The 20,389-nt window shown below is 32.9% G+C and overlaps 1 protein-coding gene across 1 annotated transcript; it reads left to right on the forward strand.

The window, feature by feature from the left end:
• The first annotated feature begins 390 nt into the window (after window positions 1–390).
• On the forward strand, window positions 391–18,980 carry LOC124381179. The gene is made up of 11 exons (XM_046842596.1): window positions 391–489; window positions 1,302–1,341; window positions 1,421–1,465; window positions 2,321–2,600; window positions 2,852–2,991; window positions 3,072–3,163; window positions 3,577–3,652; window positions 12,391–12,673; window positions 14,130–14,269; window positions 14,361–14,452; window positions 18,960–18,980. The coding sequence occupies exons 2-11, from the start codon at window positions 1,305–1,307 to the stop codon at window positions 18,978–18,980; spliced, it is 1,206 nt and encodes a 401-aa protein (XP_046698552.1). The 5' UTR covers window positions 391–489; window positions 1,302–1,304.
• Window positions 18,981–20,389: the final 1,409 nt, after the last annotated feature.

Genomic DNA, 20,389 nt, shown 5'->3' on the forward strand with positions numbered 1-20,389 from the left:
TGCTAGATATACATTTTTAGGTATTTCTGTATGCATTTTTAAACTAAAATGAGTTGGGTAATAATGAAGTACAAATACTTCTTTACTGTACTTAAGTAGATTTTTCTGGTAGCAATACTACAATACAATTCAATATTTATATTTAAGACAACTTTTTACTTTCTACTAGTTACATTTTTAAAACAGGTTCATTACTTTAGTTTTAATCTATTTGGTGAAATGTCAATATTTTTCTCTCCTCACTCCTCCCTGCGCTCACTGGCTTTTTTAATCAACAACTAGTGTCTTATTTCCTGACTCTCACACACCATAGATGTAGGCTAGTTTACGAAGCTCAGTAAGAAGTATGGGGTTAACGTGGATGAGAGAGAGGGAGTCAGCGATATAAACATGACTGAGAACAGACACATTCTTGATCACCTGATCATCATCATTTATTCTTTGCTTGTGTTCTTTATGATGGATGTTCAGCCGGGATACATTTATTAGGTAAGAAAATGTGAAATTCTTCTGTATTAATATATTGATTAGGGCTGTCAAAATCAACACGGTTTACAGGCATAAATTTTATTAATGCGTGATTAATGCAGTGTGAATTGGTTAACAATTAAACCTCTGGGGTCGACAAACTTGCCCGTGCATTTTGTGACTTTTTTCCTCATAACGTCGAAACGAACTTAAATTATTCTTGTCTTTTATGATTGTACAGATAAGAGCAGATGATTTGTAAAATAAAGAAAAGGTCATCGTCATCTCTCTATACAGACATAAATAATAAATAATAATGTAGAAAAACTCTAAATGTCTACTTTTCAGAAAGAAATATTCTCTGATTATGTTATCCGTATGAAAGTTAGAAGTGGTTGTTTCTTCAGTTTAACCTCATTTAACTTTTTTTGTGATTGGCGTTCTAATGATTTACGTAATTTAAAAACACAATTTTTACTTTAGTACATGTCAGAGCCATACTTTGAACACCTCAAAGTATTTCAAATGAGGTGTTCAACACAAAAAGAATTTGACTTTTAAATGAACTACATAAACATTTTCTGAAACACCGAGTGAACAGCTCAGAGTTTAAAAGGGTCAGAGAGCTTAGTAAGGTAAGAACTCTCTCTAAACTCTCTTATTTGGTTTAATACATTAAAAATGTGTTTTATATGCTATATAATGCACTTTATAGAATTGGAAATGCTATATACACATTATAGGAATGTTCACATAAAAGTGTTATTGAATATCTTTCCTAAACTGACTGCTGTTGTAAAATGTGTAAAATCTTTATTTTTCTATTTGAGCAGAAAATGAAGATTTCACTGAGGCTCATGGTAAATTTTTTAGGTAAACACAGAATAAGAGTCAAAATGATTGCATGTATATTTTTAACTGCATTAATACTAAATTATACATTTCTGCACAGAGATATGCATTGTCTCATTGCAATGGACATTGACCCATCAACTTGGTAAGAACATAATAGAATACAGAAGTAAATCATGTTATTTATCCCATGATAAATCATGTTAATTATCAAAAGAAAATAATTGTATGTGTATATACAGTACAGACCAAAAGTTTGGACACACCTTCTCATGAAAAGAGTTTTCTTTATTTTCATGACTATGAAAATTGTAGATTCACACTGAAGGCATCAAAACTATGAATTAACACATGTGGAATTATATATGGAATTATATACATAACAAAAAAGTGTGAAACAACTGAAAAATGTCATATTCTAGTTCTCCAAAGTAGCCACCTTTTGCTTTGATTACTGCTTTGCACACTCTTGGCATTCTCTTGATGAGCTTCAAGAGGTAGTCACCTGAAATGGTCTTCCAACAGTCTTGATGGAGTTCCCTGAGAGATGCTTGGCACTTGTTGGCCCTTTTGCATTCACTCTGCGGTCCAGCTCACCCCTAAACCATCTCGATTGGGTTCAGGTCCGGTGACTGTGGAGGCCAGGTCATCTGGCGCAGCACCCCATCACTCTCCTTCTTGGTCAAATAGCCCTTGATGCCTTCAGTGTGACTCTACAATTTTCATAGTCATGAAAATAAAGAAAACTCTTTGAATGAGAAGGTGTGTCCAAACTTTTGGTCTGTAATGTGTATATATATATATATATATATATATATATATATATATATATATATATATATATATATATATATATATATATATATATATATACTGTATATAATATGTGTATGTTGTATTGTGTATATATATTTATATACCCTGGTGTATATGTGTTTATATGTAAAGCAGACATGCACAGATACAGTTTTAATAAATGAATTTATGTTCTTCCTTTCAGAAAATGTGGCTTTAAAAGGAATAGCAACACAATCTTCTTTATTCCAGAATTACTATGCTTACCTTGCTATTGATGGTAACAGAGCATCAAGCCTGTATTCCTACTCATGTACACACACAGATGGTCAGATAAACTCATGGTGGAGGGTGGATTTGTTGGCAAAGTATGATATCAGCAATGTTATCATCACTAACAGAGGTGATGCTGTTACAACTCGGATAAATGGTGCTGAGATTCACATTGGCAGCTCCTTAGTTAACAACGGCAATGATAACCCCAGGTGAAACTTTTTAATGTATTTATAAATAGCAAAAAAATAAAAAATAATGAGTTTCATCATAAAGCTTTAACAGTTCACAAAGCATGCTATTAATTGTTATTAATGTCATGCTTCTTTGTTTTTTTTTATTATCTTTTATAGATTATTTACATTACTTATTTAGGGTTTGACTACTATAAACAGATTTTATATAAACCTTATTTTATATATAAAACATTATTCCAACATCTTTCTCTCTCTTTTTTCTACAGATGTGTTGTTATCTCTACCATCCCTGCTGGTGCCTCTGTAAACTACACTTGCAATATGAGGGGGCATTACGTGAACATCATCGTTCCAAATATTTTCCAGTACCTCACTCTCTGTGAAGTAGAAGTCTATGGAACTCCAGGTGACACACATTTATATTTATTTCACAGTTTTATATTAATTAAAGTTTAACAGTTGCATGTCAACACTTTTTTTTCGTAGTGCCTGTTTTTAGGAGAGCATTTGTGAGATTAAAGTTTAAAAGCAGTGAGGATCTCAATAATCCTTCCATGAGGGACAAAGTTCTTCAAAAGGTGTGTGTTTGTAAGAATGTACACTTAGATGTCAGTATATTAGGTACACTTACAGTATATTAGGTACACCGATAGCTACACTTTTTGCTCATAATTGATTGTATCCTCTCTGTAGTGCTAAATGGCCTGTTGCATACCACCCTATTATAAGAAATAATAGTATAATAAGTGCAATAAGCACCAACATTCACCACTACGAATATGTTACTGTCATTGTTGTATTAAAATGTTTCACTAGCCCATAAATACATTTGGTCAGTGATCGATCAGTGGTGGTCTGTTTCCACTGAGTAGATGAAGTCAGAAAAACATAACACCAAAGATGCTGGAAGGCTGTATTTTATATACATGTGTATTATGCTATATACTGTATATGAAGAATTGCAAAACACAAATTAAATTTTTCTTCATAGATGAAATTGGTCACTGTCCATTCACCAGTACTTCAGGTCTGCTGGACAAAGGAACCAGAACTGGAAATTAAAACTTAAAATGGTAAGAAAGTGTATACGAATACTGTGATTATTACTAAAGTAAATTAAAGTAATAAGTAAACTAAATTTGAAGTAATTCTTTAACTTTTTCAAATGCTTGCTCATACACATAGCAGCCATGTTTTTCAATTTGATCAGATATGACCCCTTTTCAGCAGTAACATTTTAATCTGACTTCATGACACAGCTTTTTAAGCAAATTAAGCACCGCTTCATTAGAAGTGTGGCAGTCATACTATTTAAAAATGTCAATATTAATATTTTTGATCATCACTAAGTGTCACAGGTCAGTTTGCCTGAAATCGTAGGAATAGTCGGCAAAAGGCACATCAAAAAACAATCTAAACTGGTGAGGCTTAACAGTTAGAGGTTTTGGTTTAAAAAAAACTAAGAAAACTAAAGGAATCAATGGTAAAAATGGTAAAATGTACAAAAAGTACATTTCCTTTGGTGCTTAAAAAAAAATAGCAAAAATAGCATATTCGCTGAATGGGCCCATAAATAATTCTAATCTCCATGCCATTGAGTTGTCCGGCTCGGAACACAAACTCATCTAATAGAAATAATTAGGTAAGCAATATAAAGTTAACCAATATTGAATCAAAATAATGTTTCTTGCTTTTCTAAAAACTTATATTCCAATGCAAGCTTAATTCTTAATATAATCTCTCTGAAGCACATATAAATTAAAACCCTAAAAATATTGGTGAAACTGAATGTTGCCCAAAAATAATACAAATTATTTGCATTTGCTGTTAGTATTAATGTTATTACCAACTTCAAGCCATAATTAACACCCATTTATGCCCTTGTCTTGATTGTAACAATAAAATAAAATACATTTTCATGTTCTCAGGAAGCGGGAAAGTGCAGTTCTGATGGTGACTGTCCTATAATGAAAAAATTGAAAGAGAGCATAAAGAAGAAAAAGAAGTAGTGGTTACATAACAAAGAAAGAAAAAGCCAGACGCATAAGATTTGATATGGTACAAGCAGATCAAATACACCAATAACTAGAAGTACAGTTTCTTTTAGGAAATGTATATAGGAAAAAAATAGTGTTATTCCTATTTACGATATTATTGATTGATGTATTTAAAATGGCTTGTTGTTTTATAAATCATCAGATTATCAGAGTTAAGCCTAGGTTTAAGTTTAAGATAATAGCTCAGAATTATTGTAGTTTTGCTATTTGATTATAATAAAAAACAAAACATTTAAATCAGGTTCAAAACACAGCGGTACACATTTAAAGATTTTATTAGAGTAGTACCAAGAAGTCATGTAAATACTAATAATCATAATTTTTCATGACACCTAATTCAATACAGAAAATCCTTACCACCTCCCAGGCATTTAGAAATCATTAGTTTAGATATATTCATTATGTTTGTTTTCCTCGCTGTCAAACATATCCACTATTTACTGATTCCTTTCCACTAATACTGTTTAAAAATGTGTAGACTGACGAATTTTTTAATTAAAACACATTATTAATGAGCTTTCTTCCTGACCATTTGTTTTCCTTTTTCAAGTGTACATTTTACATCAATTTCCACCTAAGGGCATTAAATTCCCTTTAAATATGGAACTTTTTTAGTTACTGTATATTACTTGTAATGCACAATATTGAATAATCTGTAAGAATGTAAAGAATTAATGGTGTGCTGATTCTATGTGCCTAGTGATCCAAGCCTGGGATGTTTCCAGAAAGAAATGAACTTTTTTATTAAATGTTTCTTAAATTTTATAAGATGAACAGCACATGCGACCACTACACCATTTTTTCTTGAAAAACAGTGTGCAAATGTACAGGTATAATGTGGAAGATGATAATCACAGGAATGTAGATAGCTTGTTAAATTATATCACACTATTGCCTTTTGAATGATATCGATAGCCACTGTGTAGCCCTTGCACCCTGACCATAATATCTATGTATGTAATAACAAGAATGGATTGCAAAAACAGACAACTAATTTTTAATCTCTTTTGATACAGGTCCATTTACTTTTATATAAACCTGGTGAAACTTATGCTGAAGTAAGTCAGGTATAATGGAAAATGGTTTACTGAATTATTAGAAAATAAATGCACACCTGAATTGGTAATGAAGCCACAATACAAAGCCTTTCGGATTGTTGGAGCAAGTTTATTGAGGAAAGAATACCCCTACTAGCAGTGTGGAGTTCATCAAATTGCATTTAAATTGTAGACTGCATTAAGCAGAGAAAGCAAATTGAAATGCGAAGTAATATATTTTATTCTTAATATAAAGTGATGATTATATAATTGAATGGCACAAAATCAATTAATCAATGTTTTATAAGCATTAATAAGCAAACCAAATAAACTGATTTACTCTACTGTCATGTTAAACAGCCTTTCTGCAAAACTAGCAGCTGTTGTTGAGTTTTGCAACTTTATCTACTGTATGAAGTTTGCTCTGTTTAGCTTTCTGCAGCACTTCTGAAATGGTTCTTTTTTCGTTCATCTCCAGATGGGTATTTTATAGCAAATGCTATGTGTTTTATTTGGAAATGCCATTTGACATTAGTTTTTTTGTTGTTTGCCAATTTAACCAGATATTAAACATGCCAGCAGGCCAGCACTGTTGCTAGTGAAAACTCTGTTTTGAATTTTTTTTTTAAGATTTATAAATGGTTAGGTTATGAGAGCAGGGGTCTTGAACTTAATATCAGCTACTCATGGGTCAGGGTGCAGGAAGTGACATTTGGTTTGATCGATACAATTTTGGAACTTCATTTTCAGTGTCATATCTGTTATTTCAAATGCCAAAATAAGAGTTGTTCCCTTTGAAACTTTGTCCAATTGTAACCAAAAATAAAATAAACATAATTATTTTTATTAACATATTATTTTGTCATGGCTTCTGGAAAAGTGTGGGGCTGAAGAGCTGTGAGTTGCTGATCCTCAACCAAGGCCTTTCCTTCTACAGTGAGAGAATTCCACTAACACAAATCATTATTAAATTCCTTTTGGTTACATTTTGGGCTTTTTAGAGTGTATGTGACTGCTGTTTACAGCTTTATTCTTCACTGTTTTTTGTGTTTCCTAACATTCAAGTTGAACTTAGATAATAGTATATATAAAAACTGTGTTGATAACCACTAAAGCTTTGTTTCTGGGCCATTAGCAAATAAATTGCAAGATTTCTATTGTTGAGTGTATGAAACAATATCACAAAGAAAAACCTCTCATCTCATTCATGAGGCACAGGTAGCTCTTTGAGTAAGTGTGTGTGTGTGTGTGTGTGTGTGTGTGTGTGTGTGTGTGTGTGTGTGTGTGTGTGTGTGTATATCTTTGTCACTTCAGGTGTAAGTTCTGTGTTTTAAACAACAAGGGATCAAACCCCTTAAAAATCTTAAACATCTAGAACCCCTGGTGGCTCAGTAGGTTAAGGCCCCATTGTTGCTGAAGGTGATGTAAGTTTATCCAGCTTTGTCTTTATTTATAAGTACACTCTCTCTGATGGTAGAGGATGTACAATAAAAGATAAACCCCTTAAAAAAAAGAAGAAGGCATCAGCCATTGTGATTAACTGAATTAAGACATGTGTCTGTCTGAAGGTGACAGTCATGGTTTGAGTCCAGAGGTTAATAATGTTAGTTGCTGAACTGTTCTAACTGTCAAAGTAAGTTTTTTTCAGCTGGTGAAGGTTAAAAATAAAAGATAACCCCCCTACAAATGGTGTGGTACAGTAGTCAGCTCTGATAGCTCAATGGGTTAAGGTGTTGGTGGTGGTAAGATCCTTGTTAAGAAGATATTGTTGCTTTGACTCTGGCTTGTGAAGGGTGTGTCGCTGAGGTAAATGGTAAATGAAGCAAAATTTAATCTTACTATTATGCAATCATCAAAAAACAAACTTTGAAAAAAAGATTGTGAACATGAAAACCAAAACAAGTTCACAATCAGAAAATCTAAACAGTTGATAAACAGCTGAGAGCAAAGTTAGCTGAACATAATAGTAAGGTTTTTGGGGTCCTGGCACAATTCTAACCATGTTAGTTATATTATTATTATTTTAAATCTGTGGAAAGGGATTTTTTCTGTGTTAGACCTCTTTTGTGCAATAATACTCTATTTATTTTTCTTTATAAAAATGTGCAATTACTTTTAATTCTATTTTATTTCTTTTATTTTTCTTATTATTTCTATTTTACTTAGCATTTCCTTTTAAAGTGCCACTAGGAGCTTCTGTCACCAAAACAAATAAAAAATATGTCTCAGTCCACTACAATATAAAGAATTTACTCTTAGCTTCTTCCAGGATTTGAATGAGTTTCTACAATATGGTGTTAACATTCCTTCAAGATTCTACACTATGTTCACATGATTGCCTTACATAACTGAAGGAAAACATTACATTTATACAACCATGAGCTACCTAAATTTCTGACAGAAGGCAACATTTTCATGATTTCATTCACAGTGGTGCCTCAGATTCTTATTCCTGGCTGACAGACAGGAGTGGAACCTAATTTGGTTGGGTTTTTTCTTCATTTAGCTTGACAAGCTTTTAAACGTTATTGTATTTTTTGCTTTTCTGCTCACCACAGTCATGAAAAATTATAATTACTCTAGGCTTTTTGACTCAACCAGCCAGGATTTGATGATTTTCCTTGTACCTCTCTTATTAACAAAGTCTTGTATTCTGTGTAAGCTCAAATGAATAGTGATTAGAGGAAATCCAACCTCAGTCTCTAAATATTCTTAACCCATTGCATTGTCAACAACAACCATTCTGATATTGAAAAATGTGTATGAGTTTAGTTCTTTTTTCTGATACATCATGCAAATAAAACTTCACTCCATGAGCTTTCACCTTTTCACTCCACCGCACCTTAATGCAAAATTAATGCAAACTATAGATTTTCTAAAGGAAATCCTAACAAAGACAAGCACTGTGCTTTTATTTAGCTTGGAACATTGTATATTTACTATATGATGTACTTCATATAATTTAATGTGCACACTTTAAGTCTAATTCTTAAAAGGTTTTCTTAAGAGATTTTTAAAGAGGGCCAAAATTCAGGGACATTCCAAAGATAATGGAAATTATGGAAGAGAAAATTCTGGGGATTTTTCAAGTTAATGGTAATCAGGTGATCAAAGGGGAGGCAAACTGTATACTACTGGTATGGTAAATTTTTGCTAATTTATGTGCAAATGCTGGAACTTATGCTAAATAGCGGCAAGCGTGGGCATAATGTCTGCTCCGTTAAAAGATTGTTCTCGTCATTGAACTGTTATAAGGAAGATTTAAAGACTAGAGTATTTCGCTTTCTCACAGCATGCAGCCAATGAAGCCAAATTTATTTGTCTGTATTTTACATCCTTAATTCACAAAGGTTTGGGACACTGTGTAAAATGTCAATTAAAAATAAATGCAATTATTTGCAAATCTCATAAATCTGTATAATTTTCACAATAAAACAAAACAAAAAATCTTAAACTGGGATTATAAGACATTTTAAGGGGAAATTTTTTTTTAAATTTGCTTTGGAAAAATATAATTATTGTAAAAAGCTAAGCATCTGGTTGATTCCCAATATTTCCCATGCCTGTTCTCCATCTGGTTTATCTGGCCTCGGTGCTGATACACAGTAGGACTGCAAATAAAAAAGGTGCCATTCTTGTCAACAGATGCAAATAATGCCATGTTTAACATCCCTTTACCTATGGGAGTGGCCGAGCAAACAATGGAAGGGTATACATGTAGATTTTGCTGGGTCATGTGAGGGCAAAATGGTTGTGGTTGACACACATTCAAAGTGACCTGAGCTGCAGTTAATGACGTCAACAACAGCACACAAAATAATCAAAGTCCTGTAGTCATTACAGAGTGTGAAGTCCTTGTCATTGATAATAGACCACATTCATTGCACATGAGATTGCAACCTTTTTGATGACCAATGATTTGAAACACTGCTCAGATCCATATGTCATCCAGCAAAAAGTATTGCTCAACCTCAAAAAGCATCTTTGGAGGTCTCATCTACTCTTTAGAGATTACATTTTTGCTGACATTTCAGCAAAATTTTTCAGAAAATTCACCATTTTTGCTAACATATTGCAACACTCAACACTCAACACTTGACAACAAAGGAGTTCCCCACCTTGTTGTTTGTTTGGGGTTCCAGCTACCCAGTGTGTCTGATCAACTAACCCTAACCCTCCCAGATACCCTCTGCCAAGCTGGTCATTCCAAGCCAATACAGTTTGAGTTTGGAGCTTGCTTGTGATTACAGGCAAGAAGGTGATGGGCATCAGATGTGGTGACTGGATACATTTGGTGGCTTGCTGCGTTCTTGACCAGTTTTTATCCACTCATAAATAAAAGGGAACGACTGATTTTGCAAAATGTAATTGAGTAAAAAAGTAAGACATTTGACTTTGAAATGTAGTTAAATTAAAGTAAAAGACTTCTAAATGGAAATAGTTCAGTAAAGTACAGATACGTGAAAAGCTACTTAAGTACCGTAAGAAATATATATATTTTTCCGTTACTGTCCACCACTGATGACTGTCTGTAATTATATTCATTGATGACAATGCCCAGACAGGTACATGCTGAAATGGCTTCAGATCCTGGCTTCAACTCTAACGTGAGCAAATTATTAATGTATTTAAGGCAAACAGCAACAAAATAGGTTGATCCATATTTATAAGACTGGAAAAACAGACAAGGTTTGAAACAATGTAAATAATAAACAGGCACTTACACCTATCTGTAACTGGAAAACAAGCACTGAATGCTTGAGATTCACAAATCAGCATCTCAATTTGAAAATACATTTACATGCACTGGATAATGATTTATACCACTTATTTAAGCACATTATTTTATGGCTGTTTAATTTACTAGTAGCCAAGATCTACTTTTGTAAAACAAATTTCAAGCATTATATAAAACACAAACAAATTCAAAAATGTTGGTAAACTAAATTGGAATATAAAATGACCAAACAAATTAATTGGAAAAATTTGTAGAATGTGTCTTAGTCCTGACTTTAAATTTGTGTCTACTGTAAACTCAGATTCCAGTACTTAGCTGATGGACAGCTAATTTGTTTGTAGCTAATCCTTCTCATTTGGTTTGACACGTTGGATGTTCCAGGATACTTGTCTGCTAACAAGATTTGTAAAGAATGAACAGTCTTGCTGACAGCTTACATTAGTCTGAAAATTAATCTCTAAAAGGTCTGGCGTTCTGTATAAAACACATATGATTAATGCTTATGATTGATCATGAACATGCCATGATCATTGACACAACACTGGTCACCATTCTGGTGGTTGATTTAAATGCAAGTTGAGGTTCTTTGTGCATCTGCATGATCGTATGTATTGTGCCTCTGCCAAATGAAAGCGCTAAGTTCATTTTCCTGTAAATTCTAATAAATAAGAACAAACAAGGTCTGGCACTTCCGGAGTTTTTACTTTTTCATTCCAAAATATATGCAAAAAGTCATGCAAAAGTGTATTTTTCCTAGTAAAAAATCTTGACAATGGAAAAGAAACACGACACTTTGCACAGTTTACCAATTACTGAAACAATTATGAACAAATTGCCATTTTAATACATATGATTTAAATGCACATTCTGACAGTTTTATTACAGGTTTATTAGTTTCTCTATTTATTGACACTGTATCAACAAAGTATCAGTGAAAAAAGCAGTGTTCATCTCCTTAAGGAGCAAACGTCAATCTGTAAAAGGATTGCTGGAAGGATCATCACATTAGATTTAGCTGTGATGGTATTTATTTTTTGTGCATGAACAGATTATCATGCTGGATAAAACACATACCCATATTATATATCTCTGTATGCATGTTTAAAACTAGATCAATTTTATTGCAATAGACTGTCTTCCAAAGAAAACTTGTTTGCATTCGTAAAACACAAAGTGAATTTGACTTTTAAATTAACAACATAAACATATACTGAAACACCTAGTTGACAGTACAGAGTTTAAAATTGTCAAAGAGGTGACTTTCTGATTTGTGTTGACCAAGGTAAGAACATTTTATTTGCCTTAATACATTATATATTTGCTTTTTGATGCACTTCCTATTTGCACAGTAAAAAGGTTGAATTCTTGAGAGCACATGCTACATTTCTTATTAATTTTACTATTTTCTTTAAGTGCTGTTGTAAATCATGTCATCAATCAAAATGTTGTTTGAATGTTCATGTTTTAGAAGAAAATGGTGAGATCACTGAGGCCCATGCTTCCTTTTTTAGGTAAACAGTGATTGCAATTATCAAACTGAAAAAAATATTTTTTTTTTTAGCTTTAGTTAACATTCATCATTCATCATCATTAACTTTTAATTAATGTATTATATATATTAACTATTATCTATGAATTATCAAGTAATTATTTCTATTACATCTTTCCATAAGCAAGCAAGTAATATAATTACTAATTTAAGCTTATATATTATTCCACAGGGATATACATTTCCTCATTACAGTGGACACTCACATATCAAGAAGGTACAGATATAGTAGATTAATAAATAAAATAAATGTTTTATATTTGTCATATTAGAAAAAAATATTTAATATCTTAAAGATTGAAGAAAAGCATGATGCAAAAAAAAAATCCAATATTTATATTAATTTGGACACTGGTATTAAAGCAAAAATATCAATAAAATAATCCTACCAAATCAGAAACTTATGTTTCCTTTTTTCTTTCAGTCAATGTGGCCTTAGGGGGAATAGCAGCACAATCTTCAACACTTCTTAACTTTTATAATCCTCACATGGCTAACGATGGCAACAGACAATCTAATTTTTATCAGAGATCATGTAGTACTACAAATGAAGAAAATAACCCATGGTGGAGGGTGGATTTGTTGGCAGTGTATGACATTAGCAATGTACTCATCACTAACAGAGGCGACTGCTGTCCAGAACGATTAAATGCTGGAGAGATTCGCATTGGCAGATCCTTAGTCAACAATGGCAACAATAACCCAAGGTGATTTTTTTTAGAAATGTATTTCAAAATATCAGATAAGAAAATATCAATAATATATTTTAACATTTACAACCCCAATGTAAATTGTAAAATAAAATCAGAATGCATTTAAATTTGTAAATCTCAGAAAACCATATTTTATTAAAAATAGAACATATAAAACATATCAAATGTTTAAACTGAGGAAATGTAGCATTTTAAGTGGGAAAAAGGGTAATTTTGAATTTATTGGCTGAAACATGTATCAAAAGGTTATTGTGCTCATCCATGGTTTCCCAAAAAAATTGAAAAATATTTTGATTCATCTTACCACAAAACAGTTTTCTACTTTTCTTCAGTCCATATTAAATGAAGGTGGTGACATTTCTGTATATGTTAAAATTGTCTTCATCTTCATCTTTGCACAGAGCTTTAACCTGCATTTATGAATGACATGGCAGTGGTTTTTAAGTCCATGCTGTGATATTTATTAAAGAATCATGTCTATATAATGCAGTGCCAAATGAGGGCCTGAAGATCACAAACACCAATATTTAGATTTCTCTAAACTCTTAGAATCTTTGAAAATATTATGTACCCTAAAGGATGGGATATTTAAAGTCATCACATTTTTAGTTTGAAAAAAATCATTCTGAAATTGTTGTAAGGACAGTTTTACACAGATTGGTGAATCTCTGCCTCTCTTTAATTTTTTAATAAGATTCTTTTTTTTATGCAATTATGTCACTAAACTGTTTCTAATTAACTTGATTATTTGCTAATTGTTTTTCCAGCACTTTTTGTTTAGTAACATTTATTTTCCAGCCTTTTGCAACCCGGTCCCAACTTTTTTGAGATGTGTTGCAGCCATCAAATTCAGAATTGTTTTTCTTTAAAATTTTACTTTTCCTTAGTTAAAGCATTTTCTATGTTTTATTGTGAATAAAATATGGTTTAATGAGATTTGCAAATCATTGCTTTTTCTTTTCATTTACATTTTACATAAGTGTCCCAACTATTTGGAATTAGGGTTGTATTATATTATTATTATTTGATATTACATTCTTTTGTATAGATTTACAACCTTAACTATAACAAGTTATATTAAAACATTTATTATAAATATTGTAAATGGCATGAATTTATGCTTAACATTAAGTCACTCATTAGTTTAGTATTGCTGAATTTAAAAAAGTGCAAAGTAAGACTTCAGAAAACATAAAAACTACAGGTCTGTATATGAAAAGAAAATACATTTTTACTGATGCAAATCATGTAATTCTGACAAAAGAGTTGAAAGTATTAATTGGTTGGTATTAATAGCTGTTCATTTCTCAATTCTAAATAATAATATGTTGATTATTTATTCACCCAATAACTCTGAAAGTACACATATCAGAGTTGTGATTTTTTTATTAAGTATTAATTAACTTTAAAATAAGCCTAAAAAAATGTTTTTATATTTTTCTTTTTTCAGGTGCCTCATAATCTCTAGCATCCCTATTGGGGGCACTGCAAACTACACTTGCAATATGGTGGGCCGTTATGTAAATATCTTCCTTCCCAATATTTTCCAGCACCTTACACTCTGTGAAGTGGAAGTCTATGGGGTTCCAGGTTGCACTTTTTTATTAAATGTATTATTTCAAATATATTTGACAAGTTTTTCCTCATTTGCTAATTATCAGTTTTGGTGACTTTTTTTTAGTGCCTGTTGTTAAAAGAGTGTTTCTGAGGTTAAAATTTAACAGCCGTGAGGATCTCAATAACCCTACCATGAGGGACAAAGTTCTCCAAAAGGTGTGTTTCTACAAAATTATACTTGGTTGTCAGTTTATTAGGTACACAGATCTTGTAGCTACACCTATAGCAAATAACTGTTTGGAGTCCATCTTTTGCATAGCACAGTGTGTTGTAGTGATGAAGCCCACTGCTATTGCTTCACCAGATGCACACATACCAGTGCCATGCATAATACATAATATTTTTTTCTCTACAGCTGAAAACTGGCAAAATCCCCCCTTCAGTATTTCAGATCCGTTGGACAAAAGAACCACAACCTGAAACTAAAACTTAAAAATGGGTAGGAAATTCTGTAAAAATACTAATGCTACGCTATTGCTACTGCCATGAATACACCCCTCGTGAGTACACATGAGTACATCCCTCACATCTCAGTGACTATTTAAGTATACCTACTCAAGAGACAATACTATAGAAATAAGACTATATTTGAGTAGTCAATGTGCAGCTTTTATAGCAATACATATTTACTGTCCTCTGAAAATAACTCAACATTCAGCCATTATTGTTTGAATATTTAGCAACAAAAGCAAATACACCCTAAGTGATGCAAAGCCACATGTCCTATTCATCATGTTTATGTTTTTGTCTGCTTGACAGAACCATACAAATTTGGGTATCTTGTATTAGTGCAGTTAAAAGTTGGTGCTTTGAGTACAATTCTCTTATACTGACCACTGGATGTTTAACATGGCACCTCATGACAAAGAATAATCTGAAGATTTGACAATTAGAATTGTTGCTCTCCACAAAGATGACCGCGGCTATAAGAAGATCAGTACCACCCTGAAACTGAGTTGCAGTACAGTGGCCAGGGTCATACAGAGGTTTTCCAAGACGAAACAGGTTTCACAAGGGTCCATCAGTGTTCTCTTTTCAAAGATATTTAAATTATGTATGTAGCCCACTTTTATCAGGAACTGTTAACATTTAAAGGTTAGGTAGGGCATTTTTAGCTGTGAGTCCCAAAAGCTGTGGCAGGGTTCCCTGGTCTAGTGGTTAGGAGGTGGTTCTCTCCAACCCCAGCATTAGGGTTGCACAAGCCAGTCAACTCTTAGTGCCTGTCTCAAGCCCGGATGAATGGGAAGGGTTGTGTTAGTAAGGGCATCCAGCGTAAAAACCTGTGCCAAATCGAACATGTGGATCATAAATACGGACGATCCGCTGTGGCGACCCCTAATGGGAGAAGCCAAAAGAAAGTTTTGGTTTAGTCCCCAAAGCTGTGGCAAAGGCTAACAAGTTAGCCTTTATATACTCACATTTGTTACTTACACAATAATGGCTGTATGTTGAGTCTCTTGAGAAAATATAATAAAATGGTTGCTGAAATGTGAGGGGTGTACTCACTTTTCCTAGTGAACCATTGTATTCATTGATAGTGACTTTAAAGCACTTTTGTACATAACTCTGGATAATGACATCTGCTAAATTCTGTAAACGTGTGTGTATGTAATACATATATTAATGGTTAAGGTGCTGGGTTACTGATCGGAAGGTTCGGTGGTTCAAGCGCCAGTATTGCCAATCTGCCATTCTTGTGCCCTTGAGCAAGGCCCTTAACCCTCTGTGCTCCAGGGGCGCTATATATTGCTGACCCTACACTCTGGCTCCAGGTTCCAAACAAGCTGGGATATGCAAAAAAATAATTTAACTGTGCTGTAATGTATATGTAAATAATAAAGGCTATTCTATTCTATATACACAATCTCAATGTGCGCTGCCAAATGGTTAATGGTTAAGATGTTAAACCAGAAGGTCATAAGTTCAAATTCCAGCATGCACCAACATGCCAGCCAATGCCAAGCTGCCAAGCTTAATTTCTTTTTTTTTTATCTTCATTCATCTTCATCAAAAATCATTACTTTGTTACTAAATTATTACAAAATTACTAATTAATCACATAATTTTTTATATCATTTTAATATAGTTTTAGTTTCTAATATTTAAAATATGGTAAAATTAGATAGAGTGATGACCAAATTAAAAGATGATCTAATATCTAACTACATATAAGAGGTGGTATCAAAAAGTTTAGAGACTAGATCTATTTACAAGCAAGTACTTTATTTATCTACATTTACACATTATCACATTCAAAATAGTTCCTATTGTACAGCAATACAGTGCTCCTAGCATAACTGCCACTTCTGAAATATGTCCTGGAAGTCTTCTTTTAGACGCTCACCTGGAGGGGATCTTGCTGACAGGGTGTTCTACAGTAACTTGCCGTCCATGATAAAATCTTAGACGTGGTTAACGCACGTGGACCAAAGAACGCCAGTTGAACTGCTCCCAGTGTACACAGGATGATGTCTTTTGGCACACTGACTTATGAAGGTCAGTAGTCCCTGTGACTGTGCATGCAGCCTTTTGCTGCCATCTGTTGGCATACTACAAAAGTAGTCTCAAACCTTTTTTATACCACCTTGTATCTAGCTACAGAAATCACTCTGTGTTTTAAAATGTATTACAGCTCTCCTACACTATTAAGCAGACTGTATTAAATATGTACAGCTTAATATCTTAAAATGATATATACTTATACTTTCTGTGTGTGTGTGTGTGTGTGTGTGTGTGTGCGCATATAATATAGCAAACAATATCTCTCTTGTTCAAAGATGCAGTCTGTAAATGCACTTTTAAATACACTGGATACTTCCTCTTTATAAAAGCACAAAAATATATCCATTGTTGCACATTAACATAAACATTTTTTTTGGAATAAAATCATACAAAAATAAATAAATACACATGAAATTGGGCTCTGGCATTTCCCACATATTCATTTGCACATACGTGTACAGTATATATATATATATATATATATATATATATATATATATATATATATATATATATATATATAGAGAGAGAGAGAGAGAGAGAGAGAGAGAGAGAGAGAGAGAGCCCATCTTCTGGCAGTGGGGAAAATTCCTAAATTCATGTTGTGGGTTAAAAAATGGGTGATCATTTTGATTTTAATTTATAACAAATACAATCATATAACCCCTAGGGAGTACTGGACACTAAGGAAATGCAAGACAAGCATGAAGTTATAAATCACAGGCATCAACAGTCTTCACCTTGAAGAGCCTTTACTGGACTCCAAGGAAATGCAAGACATCCATGCCCATTCTGCTTGATGAAATACAGTATGTTCTGGACATGCAAGCAGGCTCTGATTATGTAGTACACATGGCGGAAGTGCAAACTAAAAAAAAACAGGCAGGTGACCAAGTGCTTATCCTGCTAACCCCAAAAAGGGGGGGTGAAGAGTTTATTTTAAATCTTCTTCCGCTTTTGGCTGCTCCCATTAGGGGTCGCCACAGCGGATCATCCGTCTCAAAGAGTTTATTTGAAATAAATCATTAAAAAAAAAAGTCTGTCTCTGTTCTTCTAAAATTGTTTGAGAGATCATAATTCAGTGTATACAGATGTTTCTAAATGTACAAGAATATACTGTAAAGTGTATAATTCACATTGATAACGTTCTCAGTATTTATTAATGACTTTAGTTGATTGGTATATAATTGATTGGTTGATTGGTTGATTGGTATATAATGTGTATGTACACACACACACACACACACACACACACACACACATATATATATATATATATATATATATATATATATATACATATATATATATTACCAGTGTGTAATATATATGGCCGAGTACAAGCAAACATAAAAAAATACGTGGCAAAAGAGGGTGTGGTTGAGCATAGGTTGCAAATGACATATGGCATACACACAAAGGGTTCTATAGTAGTGTTTAGCATTTATTTTGCATTATTTAAAGCACCTGAAGTTCATTTTAACTTTTACACTCACTAGCCAATTTATTTGGAGTGGTTAGAACACCACCTTGCTTTCAGAACAGCCTCACTTCTTTACAGTATAACGTGGATTTCTCAATGTGTAGGAAACACATCAGTTCTGGTCCATGTGATTGCATTATATCACTGAAAGAAAACATTCCACACATCATTCTGAAATCACCAGCAGCCAGACAGGTTAATTCCACTAATGCCAATTTTTAAAACAAAACAATGTAAAAACAGAAACAAATATTTATCAGATCAGGCAGTGTTTTTTCCAGTTTAAAGTCCATTCCTATTTTAGCTTCAGATCCATGTTCTTGGCTGACAGTCAGGAGTAGAACCTAATTTGGTTTAAGCTGGTCCACCTCATTTGGTTTGATGTAATGTATGTTGCAAAACCCTTTTGCGTTTACTCACGTTAAAAACGATCATTACTGTAAACCTTCTTTCAGCTTTCTCTGTAAACTCAGATGAATGCTGTGTGTGAAAATCCTAGATCAGTCTTACATTTCTCAAACTATCTCACCTGTTACAACACCGTTACTGTCATCACTGAGATCACTAAGATAAAAGTTTTTTACTATTCTGAAGTTTAATGTTTGTAATTCTAAACGAATCTGTATGAATGAATAAATGTATCTGTATTTGCATTATTTTACGCATTTTTCCTTTCAGCACTCCAAAAGCTTTGAGTAGCCTGATGCAAAATTCATTCAAAGTACTACTTTTCTTACAAAGATTCCTCCAAGAAATCCTAAACCTCTGTATTTGAAATCAACACCCTTTATCCTGTGTTACAACTAACAGCACAGCTTTCAAACTGTATTTATACTTCCAAACTCATTTAAATGTATATACATGAATTGTTTATTTATATATCAATATCAATTCATATTGCTTATCAATATCTTTTAGCATGTATTATGGATTATAAATATTTTTAACAATTTCTTCTTTAAATAAAATGCTCCTGCAATTTAAACAGCTCAAATTTGGAAATCTTTAGTCCATTTCTGACATTGTGTCCCTGAAAAATAAATACTCTTACTTTTGAAACTCGATTAAACTGTATTTATCTCTTAAAAGAGAAACACCAATTGATCTGACATAAATTAATTATCTGGTGATGTATTTATTAATTCAGTATTTCTGATGACACAATCTCTTTTAGCAGTGACATTTAAAAAAAAAAAAAAGTTTTCATCAATCGAAGATAGACTGATTCCTGAATTACTTGTAATACTGTATAAAACCCGAACCTGTTTTATTTATTTTTGTATAGATTTTTTCCCTTACCTTATGACTCTGTCTGTGGCAAACTTGTTTGCATTTGTGAAGGACAACGTGCATTTGCCTTTTAAATAAACGACATAATTATTTAGCAAAACATCTCATGGACACCACAGAGTTTTAAAGGGTCAAAGAGATGACTTTTGAGTTTATTTAGAGCAAGGTAAGAAATCTCAAACTTCCTTTATTTGTCAAAGTAAATTAGATATCTACTATATGATGCACTTAATTTAAATGGATGTACCCAGTAAAAGTTTTAAGTGATTTGCTTAATCAGTTGGCTACTATTACCTTTCTTTCCTTTACAAGTGCTGTTGTAAATCATCTAAAGTTCTTATCTTTCTATTTTAGAAAATGGAGAATTTACTGAGACCAATGCTTCTATTTTTAAGTAAACAATGATTTCAAGAGTTCATATTTTCACTATGTCACATGTTCACTGATTATTTATATATATATATATATATATATATATATATATATATATATATATATATATATATATATATATATATATACAGTGGAACCTCGGGTTACGAACGCCGCGGCATACGTATAATTCAGGTTACGAATCGCAGTTCATCAAAATTTTTGCCCCTGGTTACGAACAATATATCGGGATACGAACGTCGCTCACCAAAAAATCACAGGCAAGTTGGTTGTTTTTGCTCTATCCACGCAGCTCGTCACATCAGTTAGCGTCCTGTGTCCCTAGCGAGAGCATCGTGTTACTTATCCGCTTGAACTTTTCCCGGCAGCAGCGTAACAACTCGTTAGTTGTTGCTCGTGGAATGATGAGATGGACAACATTAGCG

Source organism: Silurus meridionalis, chromosome 28, assembly GCF_014805685.1.
Source record: "Silurus meridionalis isolate SWU-2019-XX chromosome 28, ASM1480568v1, whole genome shotgun sequence".
Classification (NCBI taxonomy): Eukaryota; Metazoa; Chordata; class Actinopteri; order Siluriformes; family Siluridae; genus Silurus; species Silurus meridionalis.

Coding starts and splice junctions, on each gene's coding strand:
- LOC124381179 (XM_046842596.1), top strand. CDS start 1,305: ATGAAGATTTCACTGAGGCTCATGGTAAATTTTTTAG. Junction 1,342..1,420: donor GCTCATGGTAAATTTTTTAG/GTAAACACAGAA, acceptor ATTTCTGCACAG/AGATATGCATTGTCTCATTG. Junction 1,466..2,320: donor GACATTGACCCATCAACTTG/GTAAGAACATAA, acceptor TCTTCCTTTCAG/AAAATGTGGCTTTAAAAGGA.